Source organism: Panthera uncia, unplaced genomic scaffold (assembly GCF_023721935.1).
Source record: "Panthera uncia isolate 11264 unplaced genomic scaffold, Puncia_PCG_1.0 HiC_scaffold_259, whole genome shotgun sequence".
Lineage (NCBI taxonomy): Eukaryota > Metazoa > Chordata > Mammalia > Carnivora > Felidae > Panthera > Panthera uncia.
In genome coordinates, this window is record NW_026059333.1 from 54,307 (window position 1) to 73,942 (window position 19,636).

The following is a 19,636-nucleotide window of genomic DNA, read 5'->3' on the forward strand; positions in this document are numbered from 1 at the left end:
ACAAGCAAACAAAAAAACCCCCACACACTGATGGGAGTATAAGTCACAGGAACCAACTGAAAGAATTCCCAATGGCCAAATCTGGAACAATTTGAGCAAAAGAAAAAGTAGTATTAGATAATAACCCAAAGTATAAAATATCCATGAGCTCATATAAATATATATAAATGAATAAATAAATAAAAACAAATGTACTGTATTGTATCTTAATAAAGCTGTGGGGGAAAAATGTGCCACAAACCAGCTATTCAATGCCTTGGTATTACCTAAGAGAAATCAAAATGTACATCCATTCCCAGACCTGCACATAGATATACAGAGCAAATTTATTTATAATAATCAAAACTTAGAAATGAGCCAAATTTGTATCAACAGGTGGATGGTAAACAAATTGTGGCTCTTCCATATAATGGAACACAACTCAGCAATAAAAATGAATAAACTAGGGGCGCCTGGGTGGCTCGGTCGGTTAAGCATCCGACTTCGGCTCAGGTCATGATCTCATGGTCCGTGAGTTCGAGCCCCGCGTCGGGCTCTGTGCTGACAGCTCGGAGCCTGGAGCCTGTTTCGGATTCTGTGTCTCCCTCTCTCTGACCCTCCCCCATTCATGCTCTGTCTCTCTCTGTCTCAAAAATAAATAAACGTTAAAAAAAAAAATTTTTTTTTTAAATGAATAAACTACTTACACACATAACATGGATGAATCTCAAAATAATTATGCTAAATGAAAGAAGCCAGGACCCCAACTCAGAAAAAGAGTACATTCTAGGTGATTCTATTTATATAGAACTCTAGAGAATGCAAACTAATGGATAGCGATTAAAAGCAGGTAAGTGGCAGAGGGTGGGATAGGAAATAAGTGGGAGATATTACAATGGGGAACTAAATGTTATTGCATCAGAAATTTTAACTTATCTGGGCACAGAAAATAATTTAAAAAAATATTTGTTGAGTGAAGGTTTATCCCAGGTTCACCATAAGTGTTTGTTGAATAAAATTATGTAAGGCATTTCCCAAAATATCTTTATAGCCTTTTCTCCCTCAATTATCTTTCTTATACTCTACCAAACCTAAGCCAATTATTCTCCCAAAGAAATTATACACCCTACACTTTTGTGTATAATCTCCTAGATCTGAAAAAGGAGTTCAAGGTCCAACTCAAATGCCACATCATTAATTCCAATCCCTGTGTTCTACCCCAGTTAAAATACTGTTTGCCCTGCATTTTGTTTCCTACTACTACAGCATATAATACATTCTGCTCCCAATTATGGCAATTTTTATACATATCATACTTCCATCTAGAGCAGAACTGTGCAAGAGCAATACAGTGATGGAAATGTTGCCTATCTGGCCTGTCCAACTCAGCAGCCACCAGCCACATGTAACTACTCACTACTCGGGTTGTGGCTACTAAAAATGAGGAATTTGATTTTTAATTTTAATTAATTTCAATTTAAATAGTGGCTACCATATTAGACATCACAGATCCAGAGTCTAAGCTCTTTAAAAGCAACACACAATTACAAGAAACATAATGCCAATAAACTCCTATCTTTCAGTACTCACTCTAAATGTCAATGGACTAAATGCTCCAAACAAAGACATAGGGTAACAGAATGGATAAGAAAACAAGATCCATCTATATGCTGTTTACAAGAGACCCACTTTAGACCTAAAGACACTTTCAGATTCAAAGTAAGGGGATGGAGAACCATCTAACGTGTTAGTGGTCAACAAAAGAAAGCCTGAGTAGCCATACTTACATCAGACAATCTAGACTTTAAAATAAAGACTGTATCAAGAGATGAAGAAGGGTATTATATCATAATTAAGAGGCCTATCCACCAAGAAGACCTAACAATTGTAAATAGTTATGCTCCAAATGTGAAGCACCCAAATATATAAATCAATTAATCATAAACATAAAGAAACTCATTGATAATAATACCATAATATTAGAGGACTTCAACACGCTACTTACAGCAATGGACAGATCATCTCAACAGAAAATCAACAAGGAAACAATGGCTTTGAATGATACACTGGACCAGATGGACTTAACAGATACATTCAAAACATTTCAGCCTAAAGCAGCAGAATATATATTCTTCTCCAGTGCACATGGAACATTCTCTAAAATACATCACATACTGGCACACAAATCAGCCCTCAACAAGTACAAAAAGATCAAGATCATACCGTGATTTTCAGACCACAATGCTATGGAACTCAAAATCAACCACAAGAAAAAACTGGGGAGGTAGCAAATACTTGGGAGACTAAAGAACAGCCTACTAAAGAATGAATGGGCTAACCAAGAAGTTAAAGAGGAAATTTAAAACTACATGGAAGCCAATGAAAATGATAACACCACAGCCCAAAACCTCTGGGATGCAGCAAAGGTGGCCATAAGAGGGAAGTATATAGCCATCCAGGCCTTCCTAAAGAAGGAAGAAAGATCTCAGATACACAACCTAACCTCATGCCTTAAAGAGCCGGAAAAAGAACAGCATATAAAACCCCAAACCAGCAGAAGACAGGAAATAATAAAGATTAGAGCAGAAATCAATGCTATCAAAACCAAAAAAGCAGTAGAACAGAGCAATGATACCAGAAGCTGGTTCTTTGAAAGAATTAACAAAATTGACAAACCCCTAGCCAGTTTGATCAAAAAGAAAAAGGAAAGGACCCAAATATATAAAATCAAGAAAGAAAGAAGAGAGATCACAACCAACACAGCAGAAATACAAACAAAAATAAGAGAATGTTATAAGCAATTATATGTCAATAAAATGCGCAATCTGGAAGAAATGGACAAATTCCTAGAAATATATAAACTACCAAAACTGAAACAGGGAGAAATAGAAAATTTGAACAGACCCATAACCAGTAAAGAAAATGAATTAGTAATCGAAACTCTCCCAAAAAACAAGAGTTCAGGGCCAAATGGCTTTCCAGGGAAATTCTATCAAACATTTAAGGAAGAGTTAACACCTATCCTCGAAGCTGTTCCAAAAAACAGAAATGGAAGGAAAACTTCTAAACTCTTTCTCTGAAATCAGCACTACCTCAATTCCAAAACCAGACAAAGACCCCTCTAAAAAGGAGAACTATAGACCAATTTCCCTAATGAACATGGACGCAAAAATCCTCACTAAGATAGCAGCCAACTGGATCCAACAATACATTAAAAAAATTATTCACCACGACCATGTGAGATTTATACCTGGGATGCAGGGCTGGATCAATATCTGCAAAACAATCAATGTGATTCATCACATCAATAAAAAGAAAGGACAAGAACCACATGATCCTCTCAACAGATGCACAGAAAGCATTTGACAAAATACAGCATCCTTTCTTGATAAAAACCCTCAAGAAAGTAGGGATAGAAGGATCATACCTTGAGATCATAAAAGCCATATATGAAAGACCCAATGCTAATATCATCCTCAATGGGGAAAAACTGAGAGCTTTCCCCCCTCAGGTCAGGGAGAAGACAGGGATGTCCACTCTTACCACCATTATTCAACATAGTATTGGAGGCTTAGCCTCAGCAATCAGAGAACACAAAGAAATAAAAGGCATCCAAATTGGCCGGGAGAACGTCAAACTTTCACTCTTCGCAGATGACATGATACTCCATATGGAAAACCCAAAAGACTCCAAAAAACTGCTAGAACGGATCCATGAATTCAGCAAAGTCACAAGATATAAAATCAATGCACAGAAATCGGTTGCATTCCTATAGATGAACAATGAAGCAAAGGAAAGAGAAATCAAGGAATTGATCCCATTTACAATTGCAACAAAAACCATAAAATACCTAAGAATAAATCTAACCAAAGAGGTGAAAAATCTATACACTGAAAACTATAGAAAGACCCCGAATAGCCAAAGTAATCTTGAAAAATAAAACCAAAGCTGGAGGTATCACAATCCCAGAGTTCAAGCTATATTACAAAGCTATAATCATCAAGACAGTATGGTACTGGCACAAGAAAAGACACTGAGATCAATGGAACAGAGAACCCAGAAATGGATCCACAAATGTATGGCCAACTAATCTTTGACAAAGCAGGAAAGAATATCCAATGGAATAAAGACAGTCTCTTCAGCAAGTAGTGCTGGGAAAACTGGACAGCGACGTGCAGAAAAATGAATCTGGACCGCTTTCTTATGTCATACACAAAAATAAATTCAAAATGGATGAAAGACTTATATAGAAGACAGGAAACCATCAAAATCCTCGAGAAGAAAGCAGGCAAAAACCTCTTTGACCTTGGCCGCAGCAACTTCTTATTCAACACGTCTCCAGAGGCAAGGGAAACAAAAGCACAAATGAGCTACTGGGACCTCATCAAAATAAAAAGCTTCTGCACAGAGAAGGAAACAATCAGCAAAACTAAAAGGCAACCGATGGAATGGGAGGAGATATTTGCAAACGACATATCAGATAAAGGGTTAGTATCCAAAATCTATAAACAACTTATCAAACTCAACACCCAAAAACAAATAATCCAGTGAAGAAACGGGCAAAAGACATGAATGACACTTCTCCAAAGAAGACATCCAGATGGCCTCCTGACACATTAAAAAATGCTCAACATCACTCATCATCAGGGAAATACAAATCAAAACCACAAGATACCACCTCACACCTGTCAGAATGGCTAACATTAACAACTCAGGCAACAACAGATGTTGGCGAGGATGCAGAGAAAGAGGATCTCTTTTGCACTGCTGGTGGGAATGCAAACTGGTGCAGCCACTGTGGAAACAATTATGGAGGTTCCTCAAAAAATCAAAAATGGAACTACCCTATAACCCAGCAATTGCACTACTAGGTATTTATCCAAGGGATACAGGTATGCTGTTTCAAAGGGGCACATGCACGCCAACGTTTATAGCAGCACTATCAATAATAGCCAAAGTATGGAAAGAGTGCAAATGTCCATCGATGGGTGAATGGATAAAGAAGATGTGGTATATATATACAATAGAATATTACTCAGCAATCAGAAAGAATGAAATCTTGCCATTTGCAACTCTGTGGATGGAACTAGAGCATATTATGCTAAGCAATATTAGTCAGAGAAAGACAAGTATCATATGACTTCACTCATGAGGACTTTAAGACACAGAACAGATGAATATAAGGGAAGGGAAGCAAAAATAATATAGAAACAGGGAGGGGGACAAAACATAAGAGACTCTTAAATATGGAGAACAAAGAGAGGGTTGCTGGAGGGGTTGTGGGAGGGGGGATGGGCTAAATGGGTAAGGAGCATTAAGGAATCTACTCCTGAAATCATTGTTGCAGTATATGCTAACTTGGATGTAAGTTAAAAAAATAAATTAAATAAAAATTAAAATAAATAAATAAAAGCCATAATGGACTCTGTATTCCCTTTGGCATTTACCACAGTGCTGTGCATTTAATAAATATCTGTTGTTGGGTATCTAAACTATTAAATAACCTGTACCAAAACAAAACGTAATAAGCAAACTGTTTTTAAATAAGAAAATAAATATTTAAAATCTAACAAAGAATCTATTCACAATAGCTCTAATAATAAAAGACTTACCAAAACATCTTTTACATACTAAATCAAGTATTTCCCGAAATCGATTTGTCATTGGTGGTAGAGGTTTTAGATCAATTTTCCTGAAATCCTCTGGACAATCATTTTTTGAATGGCCATCTTTTTTGCAGATGCTGCATACTATCGTTGGTGGCTATACAAACGTAAAAAAAAAAAAATTATCTAATAAACTATTGAGGGACTTCATCACCACTTAGAAAGCAGGTCCAAAAAGACTCTTCTATGTAACTCAATTCTGATAACCTGTGCTTTCAGGAGGTTAAAAAAAAAAGCATATAAATAAAATGCAGTATTAAATGTAAAAAACACATTTTTGACCAAACACTTTAATGTTTCTTCCCCACTAAAATGGTATTTATCAAGATGAGATTTACCCAAATACGTAAGATACAGAAAATACCTGAAGAGGTAATACATATGGGTTAATGCAAACATTTTGGTCAGCTCCCAAAATGAAATCTGTGCATTAATTTTAACCTACTAAAATCTTTAACAACGTAAACTATAAAGAAATTTCATGGTTTTTTTTTATGTTTATTTAATTTTGAGAGAGAGAGACAGAGAGCAAGTGAGGGAGGGGCAGAGAGAGGGAGACACAGAATCAAAGCAGGCTCCAGGCTCTGAGGTGTCAGCACAGAGCCTGACACGGGGCTCAAATTCACGGACTGCGAGATCATGACCTGAGCTGAAGTCAGACACTTAACTGTCTGAGCCACCCAGACGCCCGGATTATAAAGAAATTTCAAAAAAAGGAAGGAAGAAAAGAAAAGAAAGGAAAGAAAAGGAAAGAAAAGAGAGAAGAGAAAAGAGAGAAGAGAAGAAAGAAGAAAGGAAAAGAAGAAATAAGAAGAAGCGAAAGAATGGAAGGAAAGGAAGAAAGGAAGAAATAAATTTGAAGTGGCAGTTTTCATTTCACTCCAAACACTTTCTATCTTCATAGTCAATTGTAAAACCCTCCACTTGGCTAGTTGGTTCAATTTATTACATTAGCATGGTACTCAAGAAACCAAACTGTAGGGCTGACCTCTAAAAATAACTTTGCTTCATACAAGGAATAACTCTTATGCAATAGCCACAAAGTTAACTGCAAACCCTATACCACCATTTAAAATGTATTCCAGGGGCGCCTGGGTGGCTCAGTCAGTTGAGCGTCTGACTTCGGCTCAGGTCATGATCTCGCAGTCCGTGAGTTCGAGCCCCGTGTCGGGCTCTGTGCTGACTGCTCAGAGCCGGGAGCCTGTTTCAGATTCTGTGTCTCCCACTCTCTCTGACCCTCCCCCGTTCATGCTATGTCTCTGTCTCAAAAATGAATAAATGTTAAAATAAATAAATAAATAAATAAATAAAATAAAATAAAATAAAATAAAATAAAATGTATTCCAATGGTGGGGCGCCTGAATGGCTCAGTCAGTTAGGCATCCAACTCTTGGTTTCGACTCAGTTCATGATGTCACAACTTTGGGAGCTCAAGCCCCACACTGGGATCTGGGCTGGTGTGGAAGCCTGCTTGGGATTCTCTCTCTTCCTCTCTCTCTGCCCCTCCCCCACTCACTGTCTCAATCTCTCTCAAAATAAACTTAAAATTTTTTTTAAATAATAAAAAAATAAAATTAAGTTAAATTAAATTAAATAAGATGTATTCCAATGGACTATCAGACAGGTAGTTAAAACAGTAAAAATGTATCCCAACTACTTGAACAAAACACATAGTGAAGGAAGGGCACCACTCCTTTCTTTATTGTAATATGCCTAGATTTCAAAGAGCTTCCTCCTCCAGGATTAGCTTAGATATTTACCTAGCCATGACCTCTGATGCAAATTACATACAAAAACCTCTACTTGTGGCAATGCTGTGCTATAGGCTAATTAACAGTACCACGGGAATTTTTCTTAGCTTTCAAAACTTCTTTTTAAAAGATTTATCAGAAAATACTAGAAAAATGTTACATGTATCTAGAAAAAAAAATTAATTGGATAAATAGTTATCTTAAAATAACTGGGTGGCTCAGTCGGTTAAGCATATGACTTCGGCTCAGGTAATGATCTCACTGCTCATGAGTTCAAGCCCCGCATAGGACTCTGTGCTGACAGCTCAGAGCCTAGATAGATCCTGTTTCCAATTATGTGTCGCCCTCTCTCTCTGCCCCTCCCCTGCTCACATTGTCTTTCTCAAAAATGAAATAAAATGTTAAAATAAATAAACATTAAAGAAAAAAGATAAGTTTCCAAGGGGTATAAAGAAGTATATGGGGCGCCTGGGTGGCTCAGTCAGTTAAGCATCTGATTTCAGCTTAGGTCATTATCTCAAGGTTCACAAGTTCAAACCCCGCGTTGGGCTCTGTGCTGAGAGCTCAGTCTGGAGCCTGCTTCTGATTTTATGTCATCCTCTGTCTCTGCCCCTCCCTCATTCATGTTCGGTCTTTCTCTCTGTCGGTCGGTCTCTCTCTCTCTCCCTCTCTCTCAAAAAAAAAATTTTTTTAAATTTACAAAAAAAAGCGCATACACTGCAGTTATATAATTCAGAGGGTTTTCTAAAAACCTGCCATTTAATCTATCCTTTATACAGTCCATATGTCCTAAACACCGCAACCTAAAAAAAAAAATGCAATATATGTATTCTTACAAAGAATAAAGAAGCACAGCTTAGTAATTAGGTTAAAAAATTTTAAGCTTGTCAATAAATAATTATTGATAAAACAATAAAACTGGGTAACTTTCTAGATTTTTTCAAAAACATTTTTCTTGGTTTACACATGACCTATATAATCATTTTTTCATCTTGGGTGCTGATATTTCAATTATGTACCCTGCAATTGAAGCAATGTGACTTAGCTAAACCTTTCTTTTATTAACAAAGTAGTCACTGCTTATTTTCTGTTATTGGGTATTTTATTTTCTATAATTTATCAAGTTGAAGTTCAGACTATCCCACTTGAACAGTAGAAAAGTTAAGACTCCATTAGTTTATAAAGGATATGCCAATATCCAAAGGAAAGCTCAAAGGCAGAGACAGAATCTCAATTCTTCACGCTTTTGGTTCCTGATCTTAGTTTCTGCTCAACTATCTTCATTAAATTTATATTCTATGTGGCTCAGTTGGTTATGCGTCTGACTCTGGGTCTCGGCTTAGGTCACGATCTCATGGTTCGTGAATTCAGGCCGCGTGAATTCAGGCTCTGTGCTGACATCGTGGAGTCTGCTTGAAATTGTCTCCATCTTTATCTGCCCCTCCCCTGCTTGCTCTCTGTATCTTTCTCAAAATAAATAAAAATTAAAAAAAATTTTTTTTTAATTTATATTCACCCAACCCATAGGGGTAAAAAACCACCTTTAAAGTGGAATACTATCAGAATTTACAAACCTTATAATCTTCTTTGTGGAAGATAAAGTAAACGTATACATAGAAAATTAACAAAATTTAAAATATTTGCTGCTTTTGCCAAACTGATCTTTATAAAATGCCTGATGAATCCTTTCATATATGAGAAAGTTAAGCAAACCAACTAGTAATAGAGTACTGAAACCTTTTGAGGTTTTACATACATTCTTTAAAGACAACTACAGAAAAAAATATAAAAAGGAAAAGTGAAAATATACACCAAAATATCAATGGAAAATAAGTCTACCATCATAGAAGCTATTTTTACATTTCTGAATCTAAAAACTATAAATACAGTCCTACAACAACCACAAAATCTTACAGACTGTTTACAAACAGTATCCTACCTTGCCAGAGGTTAAAATAAACTTATCAAACACATAATATAATTCCTGGGTGGGGTGGTTATCATCATCATTAAAGTCAGAAGCATCTTCTGTAGCTTTGCAGTTGCAGGAGGTAGCAGATGTGTCAGTGCTCACAATCTGATGTGAACTCTCTGTTTCTATATTTGACTGGCAGTCTGTACCAGAAGATTCATCTGGGTCAGGGGATTTATAACCAATGCAATTACACTGGCTGAGTTCCTTTTTTAGACAGGTTTCTGACAGTGCTAAATCATCTTGTTTCTTAATTGATTTTGGCTCTAATTCACTGCCTCCACTGGTAGAAAGAGATGAAGATTCCTGTCCAAGTTCAGCCAAATCTAGCTCATTTACCAACAAACTGTCATCTTCAGTAATACATCTCTGTGATGTACATTCCATTTCATCGTATTTATCAGGTTGACCTCTTTCTGCATTTATTTTTTCTGTGCTTTCTCCATGTAGAATGCAACAATTGGATGCCATATTGTCAGACTTCACTGGTTTCTTATTGCTTATTTTCCCCTTCTCTTTTTTCATGGAATCCACTGTAGATTTATTTCCACCCTTCCTCTGAGGACAGGCAAAATACCGATAAGCTGCCCTGAATCTCTCCACAACGTATTCATAAACAAGCTGGCTGTTTAAGCTCCGTGCAACATTCCTCTTAACTGAAAATGGATCTAGTAAAAAAAGAAATGGTCAATAACTAAGTATCCATCAATGAACTACAATTCCAAGCTTACCCAAACAGATTGAAACTGCTATATTCTCAGCACAGTACATTCTCCCAAAGCTTTTTTAACCTAAGGTCAAAGTGAGAGTTCCTACAAACTGAGTAGGAAAAATACAAGAGCAACATCTTTTCCTTTCTTCTGTTATAAAATAAAAAGTTAAAAGGAAAAGAGAGAAAAGAATAAGGTTAATTAATGAGAGAATGGCCAAAGGGACCAACTCAATAATTACACAATTTTTTTTTAAATTTATTTAAGTACTCACTACAACCAACATGGGGCTCAAACTCACAACCCCGAGATTAAGAATTACATACTGTTGCAGACACCACGGTAATTACAAAATTACAATGATAAAACTGGCAGAAAAAGCCATGCCATTTATACCTTCCTGAACTGTTACTGAATAAAATTTTCCAAACCTCTAGGACCCATTAATAATTTTTATCTCTTATCATAATATTCTTTAGCGACATGCTCCTTGCAACTTAAATAAATGATAACCTAAAATTCTTAAAGCTTCAAGTTAAAAAATACGGATTTTGGGGAGCCTGAGTGGCTCAGTCAGTTAAGCCTCCAACTCTTAGATTTCAGCTCAGGTCCTGATCTCTGTGAGATTGAGCCCCGTAGAGGCTGGGCATGTAGCCTGCTTAAGATTCTCTCTCTTGCTCTGCCCTTCCCCTGCTCATGGCCGCTCACTCTCTCTAAAAAAAACAAAAAGGAAATACTGATTTTAACATTTACCTTCAATGAGTTCAAAAAATTAAAGAAAGGAAAAATTGAAAAGTAGGAAGAAAGAGACCAAAGAAAGTAAAAATTAAACCAAAAGTTAAATTTTAATCCAGTCTAAAATGAGTATATATCAACCACATTTTCATTATTATTAAGAAAATATAAAAGACTTCTAAATGTTTATGGGTTTTTGGATTTTATAAACCTAAAATACAAATATGCCCCAGGAGAAAAGAATAAATGGATGACAGCCAAAAGACAATGCACATTTTCTCCACTACTGAAGATCATTAAGTAAAAGGATTAATAGGACAGGCTTCAGATTGTTAACAGGTTTGGGCATCTGTGACTTTTTGCTGTTATCTAAATCCACAGGCTGTTCTCTACACTCAAAGGCCTTTCCTGGCCTTTTTGCTCCTTGTAGAAGAAGAAAAAGACAAGAGAAAACAAATTATGATAGTTATAGCTCATTGATTTACTGTATGTAAGTGTACAAGATGTGAGTAACTGAGTGTATAAGAATATTTGTGGGTTTAGGGGTGCCTGGGTGGCTCAGTTGGTTAAAGCATCTAACTCTTGATTTTGGCTCAGGTCATGATCTCCTGGTTCATGAGATCAAGCCCCGCGGCGTCAGGCTCTGCACTTACAGAGTAGAGCCTGCTTGGGATTCTCTCTCTCCTCACTCTTCCCCTCCCGTGCTTGCTCTCTCTTTCTCAAAAACAAATAATATATTAATATCATTAACATTTTTTAATACATTTTTAAAAAATTATTTGTGGGTTGGGGTGCCTGGGTGGCTCAATTGGTTAAGCTTCCAACTTTGGCTCAGGTCATGATCCTGCAGTTCATGTGTTTGAGTTCCATGTCGGGCTCTGTGCTGACAGCTCAGAGCCTGGAGCCTGCTTCGGATTCTGTGTCTGTCTCTTTCTGCCCCTTCCCCACGCATGATCTGCCTCTCTCTCTCTCTCTCTCAAAAATAGAAAAAACATTAAAATTTTTAAAAAAATATTTATGGGTCTAGAGAAGGCCAAAAGAGGACTGAGGGAACAGAAAAATATGTAGTCTAAGCAAACTAAAATGATGGACAGAAATTCAATTTCCTATCTATAAAAGTGAGTGAAATGCTGCATGATATAAATTTTCTAAAAACCACTCTATCAATCTGCATCCCTAAAGATCTTAATATTCTTGGGATTTAGTATGAAACTTTTTGTCAACATCAATTTTTTTTTCTTCAAATCAATCTTTTTTTTTTTTTAATCTTTAACCATATTTAAGCTGAGGTGCTTTTTTTTATGTTTTTGAAGTATAACTGACATACAATGTTACATTATAGTTTAGGTGTACAACATAGTGATTCAACAATTCTGTAGTTAATGCTATGCTCACCAGAAGTATAGCTACCATCTGTCACCCTACAATGCTATTACAACACCACTGGCTGTATTCTGTATATATACTCCAATGACTTACACATTCCATAGAGATGAGGTTAGAGGACAATGAAAACCTGTATTTTAAAGTTATACTTTAACATAATTTTATGACAGAATCTTATAGGAATAAGATTGTTCTGAATAACTATTCTATGTGTCTATATTTTTGAAGTTTTTCATAACTAAAAAATAAACATAAAGGTATGTAATAAGCTAATAATCCTAACCAATATAGTATTTATAGATTGGAAACCTTAAAGTAAGTATTAATCCTATAAAACTATCATGGACTTGATAAAGAATTTATCTAAAATATATAATGACAACCTAGTGGTATATATAGTGCTATAAAGCCAAGGGATGTAATTTATAGCACTGTATTAGAAACAGATGATAAATAGCACACAAAAACATATTCTCTAAAGGAAATATAACGTATCATCTCACCTTCAATGGCTATTCGTCTTTTAGGCCAGTTTTTGTTTTCTCTTGTTAAAATATCTTGTATCCGTACACATATGACATATTCTTCCAAAGCAAAATCCAGTGTGTAAAATTTTAGCAGCTCTAACCATAATTGTCCCAGGGATACCTGATTTGGTGTTCCCAATGTTAAAGGAGACTAGAAAAGAAAAAATACTTTTCATTTAAGCTTCACAAAACGATAGAATGACTGAATTTTCAGTGTGAAAAGACCTAAGAGATTAACTTTACAAAAACTGAGGCATAAAGAAGTAACTTGCCAAAAAGCAGTTTGTGGCCCAGCTGGGAACACAGTCCTAGTTTACCGACTCCTAGAATTTTATGTTCTTCCCAATAAACCAGTGATTCTCAACCTTGGCTGCAAATCAGAATCACATTGGGACCATTACAGTATACTAAATACCTGAGCTTCAAACCATTCCTACCTCCCATACCATTCCCAAGATTCTGATTTAACTGACCTTGGCTACATACTAGGCCCTGGGATTTTTAAAGCCTCCTAAGTGATTCATGTGCATCCAAGGTTGCAAATCACTGCACAGCAAATACTAAACTATTATAGGTCCTTATTGCAGCAATTACTTTAAATATCTAAGTAAATGCCCTGGGCTTTCAAAAGCTAATTCCTTCATTCGGCAAACTTTATTTAGAACCTACTATGTCCTGTGCCGAGGATATAAAAAAATAATGAGAGCTCACGATTAAACATAATGGTCACCATGCATCATTCACTCCTTTAAATGCTGCAAATACAGTAGCTATTAATTCTAACAATTCTATGAAGTAGATACTACAGGGCAAGGATTTGACTCAGGACCACCTGGCTACTGAATTTGTTGCTAATCACTACACCTACCATACTGCCACTCAAATAAGGTGAGGTTCTCCCTTCACAGATTATTAGAAGAGGAAGAGACAATTTAACAATTACAGTAAAGACTCGGTGCTAAAATGGGCCTCTAAATCGGGGGCGGGGGGGGGGTAGTTAACAAAAGAGGTAATACCTGAATTCTAAAGGAATTAGCTAGATGAAGACTGGCTAAAAGTGACCACTAAGGAGCATAAAGACATGAAACAGTCATTCACTCATTCAATTCTACAACTATTCATTGAGTACCTACTATGTGCCAGGCACTTGGGATATATCCGTGAAAAAAAAAACAACATCCTTGCCTTAGTATATCTTACTTTCTAAGGAAAGAAGATAACAAACAACAACTTAATAGGTACATTACATAGCAAGTTACAAAAAGGAAAAGTGCTGTGGAAGTAAGAAAAAGTCGAGTAGGTTTAGTAAAAAGGGGATGGGAGTATGGAGCAGGACATGGTTTCAGTGAAACAGAGTGGTCAGGATAGTCTTGCTCAGAAGGTATCATTTGAAGAAGAGGGAAAAGTGTTCTAGGAATAGGGAACAGATAGACCAAACACACTAAATAGAAGTGACTAGCTTTAAAAAGAAAACCATGAAAGCTAATGTGGTAAAGAAGGGAAGAAGGGAAGAAGAGAAGAGGAAAACAAAGAGCTACTAAGTTAAAGAGTCAGCTTTTATTCTAAATTAAATGAGGAGTGACTGAAGGGTTCTGAGAGTGGAGAGGAGGAAGGACATGATAAGACTTAAGTTTTTGAAGAACCATTCTGCCAAGAAGTGGTCAAATTCTGAAAATATTTTGAAGCAGAAATGACAGGATTTCCTGACAGACTTGATATGGGGTATAAAAGAGAGAAGTAAAGGATGATTCCAAGGCTTCTGACTAACTGAAAGGATGCAGTGCCATCAACTGAGATGCAAAAACTGTATGTGGAGCAAGAGGAAGACCAGGAGTCCAGTTTCAGGCATGTTAAGTTTAAGACATCTGTTAGGAGGGAGCCTGGGTAGCTCAGTTGGTTAAGGGTCCGACTCTTGATTTTGGCTCAGGTCATTATCTCACACTTCATGAGATCCAGCCCCATGTCGGGGCTCTGCTGGCAGTGTGGTGCCTGCTTGTGATTCCCTCTCTCCCACTCTCTCTGCCCCTCTCCTGCTCATGCACGTACTTGCAGGCTCTCTAAATAAATAAATAAATAAATAAATAAATAAACAAACATTAAAAAAGTAAAATAAAAAAAAAGACATCTCTTAGACATCTAAGTAGAGAAAGTATATAGGCAGTTGGAGATACAACTATAGAGTTCAGGAGAGAGGTTTGGCCAAAGATTTAAATTTGGGAGTATCATACAGATGGTATGTAAAATGCATGCAACTGAATGAGATCACCAACAGAGTGCAGATAGAGAAGAAAAGCAGTGAGAAGGGAGGATCGAGGACTGAGCCCTGGAGCATGCCACCATTAGGAGACTAGAGAGAAAGGGAGAAGACAAAGACAGCAAAGGAGACTGAGAAGGAATAATCTGCCATGGGTGTGCTACCCTGAAAGTTAAGACATTTTTCAGAAGGGGCACCTGGGTGGCTCAGTCGGTTAAGCATCCGACTTCAGCTCATATCATGATCTCTCAGTCTGTGGGTTTGAGCCCCACATTAGGCTCTGTGCTGACAGCTCAGAGTCTGAAGCCTGCTTCGGATCCTATATCTCCCTCTCCCTCTGCCTCACCTCTGCTCATGCTCTCTCTTCATCTTTCAAAATTGAATAAAAGCTAAAAAATAAAAATAAAAAATAAAAAAAATTCTTTTTTTCAGAGAAGAAAATAACCAACTGGTAAATATGGCTGATAAGTCCAAAGAGATAAAAACTGAGAACTGACAACTGGATTTAGCAATGTGGAGGATAACGACATTTGATGATACAAGTTTTGGTAGACTGACAAGGGTGGAAGACTGAATGCAGTGAGTTAATAGGAAACAGAAATCAGAAATAGTGAATGTGGACAATTCTTTCAAGAAGCTGTACTGCAAACGGGTGCAAAGGAGTAACTGGGAAGGAAAATGATGTCCTTATTTTGCTTTAAAATGGTGGGGGGGGGGGGAAGGAGGCACCTGTGTGGCTCAAACAATTGAGTCTTGATTTCAGTTCTTTCGTGATCTCAGGGTTTGTGGATCAAAACCTTGCCCCTCACCCACCCCCCCAACGCTGGGCGTAGAGTCTGCTTAAGATTCTCTCTTCCTCTCACCACGTGTTCTATCAAAATAATAATAATAATAATAATAAATTAAATTAAATGGGAGAAATAAAAGCATGTTTGATTCAATAAAGAATGAAAAATTGCTAACTTAGGCAGGAAAGAGAAAAATTGCTAGAGCAAAGTTCTAGTATAAACAAGAAGGGATGGGATTAAATACACAAGTGTAGAAAATGACTTTAGATAGCAACTAGGGAGGTTATGAAAGGAAGCATCAAAGCAGATTATGTGAATGCAGATAGTAGCAGGCGATAGTGGGAGTATGTAGAAGTTCTTTTTGACTGCTTCAGTTTTCTCAGTAAATAAGCAAAAGCACTAGCTAAGTATTGGTGGTTTGAGAAGAGAGTAGAAAGAAGTCTAGGAAAGTAGGAGTGTTGAAGGGACTAAGAATAAATGTTCAGGGAACTACATAAAATTCAATATAGCTAGAGTAATCATTTCAGTAATGCTTACATTTCTGTAGTAATATGTCTATTTCAGAAGACTACATACTTCTGGAGGACACAATGGCTATTCATCTTTCGTTCTCAGGCCCTCAAGATAATGTCTGGCACATAGCAGGTCCTTAATAAATGAATGTTGAATGATTAAATAAGCAAGCCACCCCCTAGGGGAGGAAAGGGCCTTTATTTTTCCACCAATCTGGCAATATTATTCCCACATGCTAAAGTTTTGGTCACCGCCCAACTCCTGAAGGAAATTTTCCTTGTCTAAATGAAAAAGATACAAAGAATTACCATGACATGATTCAAACAATATACGTCTTCCAAAATGAGGTATAAATTCATTAGAGAATCTCAGTACTGAAAAACTAAACCAGATCAACCCCTCACTTTACAGATGAGGAAAATGAGGCCAAGAGGCTTACGCAAAGTCAGTCCAGTCAATCTACTATTAAAATAGCTTCAATCGAAGGCATCACAAATCCTACAGATAGAAAAGCCAAAAACAAAAACAAAAAAAAAGCTTACTTTGCCATGTTTTTCCTTCATGGCATTACTTTGGTTGTCTGTTTCTGTCTTCTTGGTATCATCTTTTGGTTGGTCTGCCTTAGCTTTGTTTTCCTCAGCAATTGAGTTTTTCTCAGTTGCACTACTTGAATTATATTCCCACTTCACAAACTTCTCTTCTACTATGCCCTTCAGCTGAAAGTCATCCATTCTTTTTGGGTCAAAGCCTTCAATCTATATAAAAAGGCATTCCAAATTGGTAGTGGAAAAATTATTTACAAAAAAAAAAAAAAGATGGACAAACAGACAAACCAGAATTCCAGCTTAATATGTTTGAATAGAGCACTCTGCAAGAGCAAACTACGTATATACATGCAAATATATGTCACAAATTCATGCTTACCCAACTTCCAAGTAAGCAAGGAAGAAGAGGGGGTTTTCTTTGTTGTAGAAAAAACATCACCATTAAAGCAAAACAGTAAGAAGGGATTCCGCCATCAGTTTGGGAGTCAATATAGCATAACTGCAAAACGAAGGGGGAAAAAGTACTGACATTTAGCTTTAATTTTCTTTGTTCCCCTCACAATAGGAGCAGCTGGTTTTTTCCTGCTATAATCACTGTAAAAAGTTTAAACAATAAAAATTATAAGGAATGACCTGAAATCACACTACCCTGAGATAAAATTAACATAGTGATCTTTCCATTCATTTCTTTATTGTATATAAAGTCACATATATATTTTAGTTTAATGGAATATCATACATAGTGCTTTTACTGTATACACATTTTTAAAATATTATTTTATCTTGCTTCTACTTCTGCCTCAATGTTAACAATATTCTATATACTCTTTCATGCCTTTTTCTCTATCTATACTCTAGTAATCATATACAAATATATTCCTATTTTCTATATAAATGCAGGAAATATTTTATGTTTTATGTCACTCTTACCAAAATTGTGTATTATAGACATGTCTCTGTATATTCTGTATATATTCTTCTCCCTTAATAACGTACAAAGTTCCTCTAAGTCAATTAGTACAGATCTAATACTTTTTAAGTTTATTTATTTATTTTGAGAGAGAGACAGAGAGAGAGAGAGAGAGAGAGAAAGAGAGAGAGAAAGAGAGAGAGAGAGAGAGAACGCTGACATGCAGTGCCTGATATGGGGCTCAAACTCACAAACCGTGAGATCATGACCTGAGCCAAAATCAAGGGTTGGACACTTAACCGCCTGAGTCACCCAGGTACCCCATCTAATACATTCTTTTAAATTCTTAAATTATAGTCTACAATCTGGATGGCTACTCAACAGATTCCCCAGCAAAGATATTTATATTCTGTTCCCAATTACTGCCATTTTAAGTAATGCTGTAATATTTATCCTTATATATATTTCCTAATTACTAGTGCTTATTTATATGAGCTATATTCCCAGCACTGTGTTTACTGGATTTAAAAATGTGTGATATATCTGAATTCTAATAAATAAGATTGTTTTCCAAAATCACTACAAAAATTCTTCTTTTCACCAGTAACATGAGTGTACACATACATGTTCTAACACTAAGTATTACCACTTTTTAAAAATGCCAATAGGATGTATAAGATGTAATTATCTAAGAATTATTTCAATTTGCATTTCCTCAATGCTAAGAGATTATACAATTTTCATAAGTTTAGTAACCATTTAGATTTGCTCTTTTCTGAACTGCCTATTGACTCTTTTGCCAATTTTTCTATTTGCATGCATTGCCTATCAATTTGTATAGATTCATTTTACGTTATAGTTAATAACCCTTTATAGCTGATATATGCACTTCAACAATGTTATTTTTCCCAATCTGTTTTTATTTTGACATTATTTAGGGTACTTTTTATCATATAAAATATATTAATGCACATATAAATATGCTTATGTAATATAGCTTCAAGGTTTCCTATCATGGCAAAAAGGTTTCTCCAAACTACAGACAACATATACATACTCTTAAGTGTTCTTCTAAAATTTTGATTTTTCATTTAAGTAGAATTTATTTTTGCATTTAGTGTCCTAAGGATCCAACATTATTTTGTTTAAGAAATATACAGTGTGACACCACCATTTAACAAATAAACCATTGTTTTATCACTGAAATCTTTTATTTTTTCATTACATTAAAATTTCATTTACAGTAGGATCTACTTCTGGGCCTTCTATTCTGTTCCACAGATCTATTTGTCTATCCCTACGGCAATGGCATATACTTGACTGAAGCAGTTTTATAGTGGTAAAGTAGGTCCCGTTCACTAGTCTTCTCTTTTTGAATTCTTTTGGCTATTCTCATTCTTCCATATTAACTTTAAGATCATTTTATCAACTTTTAAAAAACTCTTGGTAATTAGAACTACTGTACATTTGAAAATTAAATTAAGGCAATATTACATTTTAAGGGTACCATTTCCCTATCTGAGATCTTTGTATCTTTACATTTTCCAAAATTTTTGGAGTTGTCATCAATTACTCACTTCCCCTCAACTCTCATATCCAATACCTCTACAAGTCCTACCTCCAAAACCATCCCAAATCAGTCTGCTATGCTTCACATCCATTCTAACCCTGCAAAGACCATTATCGCCTCTGGCTGATATATTACAGCAGCCTGCTTACTGGGCTCCCTATTTATAATCTTTACCCCAGAAAGATCTTTTCAAAGCATAAATCACATCAAGTCATACACCACTTTTTTTTTTAATATATGAAATTTATTGTCAAATTGGTTTCCATACAACACCCAGTGCTCATCCCAAAAGGTGCCCTCCTCAATACCCATCACCCACCCTCCCCTCCC

The 19,636-nt window shown here is 36.1% G+C and overlaps 1 protein-coding gene across 7 annotated transcripts in view; it reads right to left on the bottom strand.

Annotated features, from left to right (window-relative positions):
* Positions 1 to 19,598, bottom strand: part of LOC125917855 (terminal uridylyltransferase 4) — a 64,373-nt gene extending 44,775 nt beyond the window's left edge. For 6 of the 7 annotated variants that reach the window (XM_049623952.1, XM_049623954.1, XM_049623953.1 and 3 more), the window contains exons 1-5: positions 17,206 to 19,597; positions 16,824 to 17,036; positions 12,703 to 12,877; positions 9,336 to 10,036; positions 5,592 to 5,742 (exon numbers count right to left, since the gene is read on the bottom strand). In XM_049623952.1, the coding sequence (XP_049479909.1) occupies positions 5,592 to 5,742; positions 9,336 to 10,036; positions 12,703 to 12,877; positions 16,824 to 17,036; positions 17,206 to 17,268 (1,303 nt within the window). In that variant the 5' untranslated portion in view covers positions 17,269 to 19,597. Of the gene's footprint in view, positions 1 to 5,591; positions 5,743 to 9,335; positions 10,037 to 12,702; positions 12,878 to 16,823; positions 17,037 to 17,205 lie in introns of all 7 variants that reach the window. The other variant, XM_049623957.1, reaches the window with a different exon arrangement.
* Positions 19,599 to 19,636: the final 38 nt, after the last annotated feature.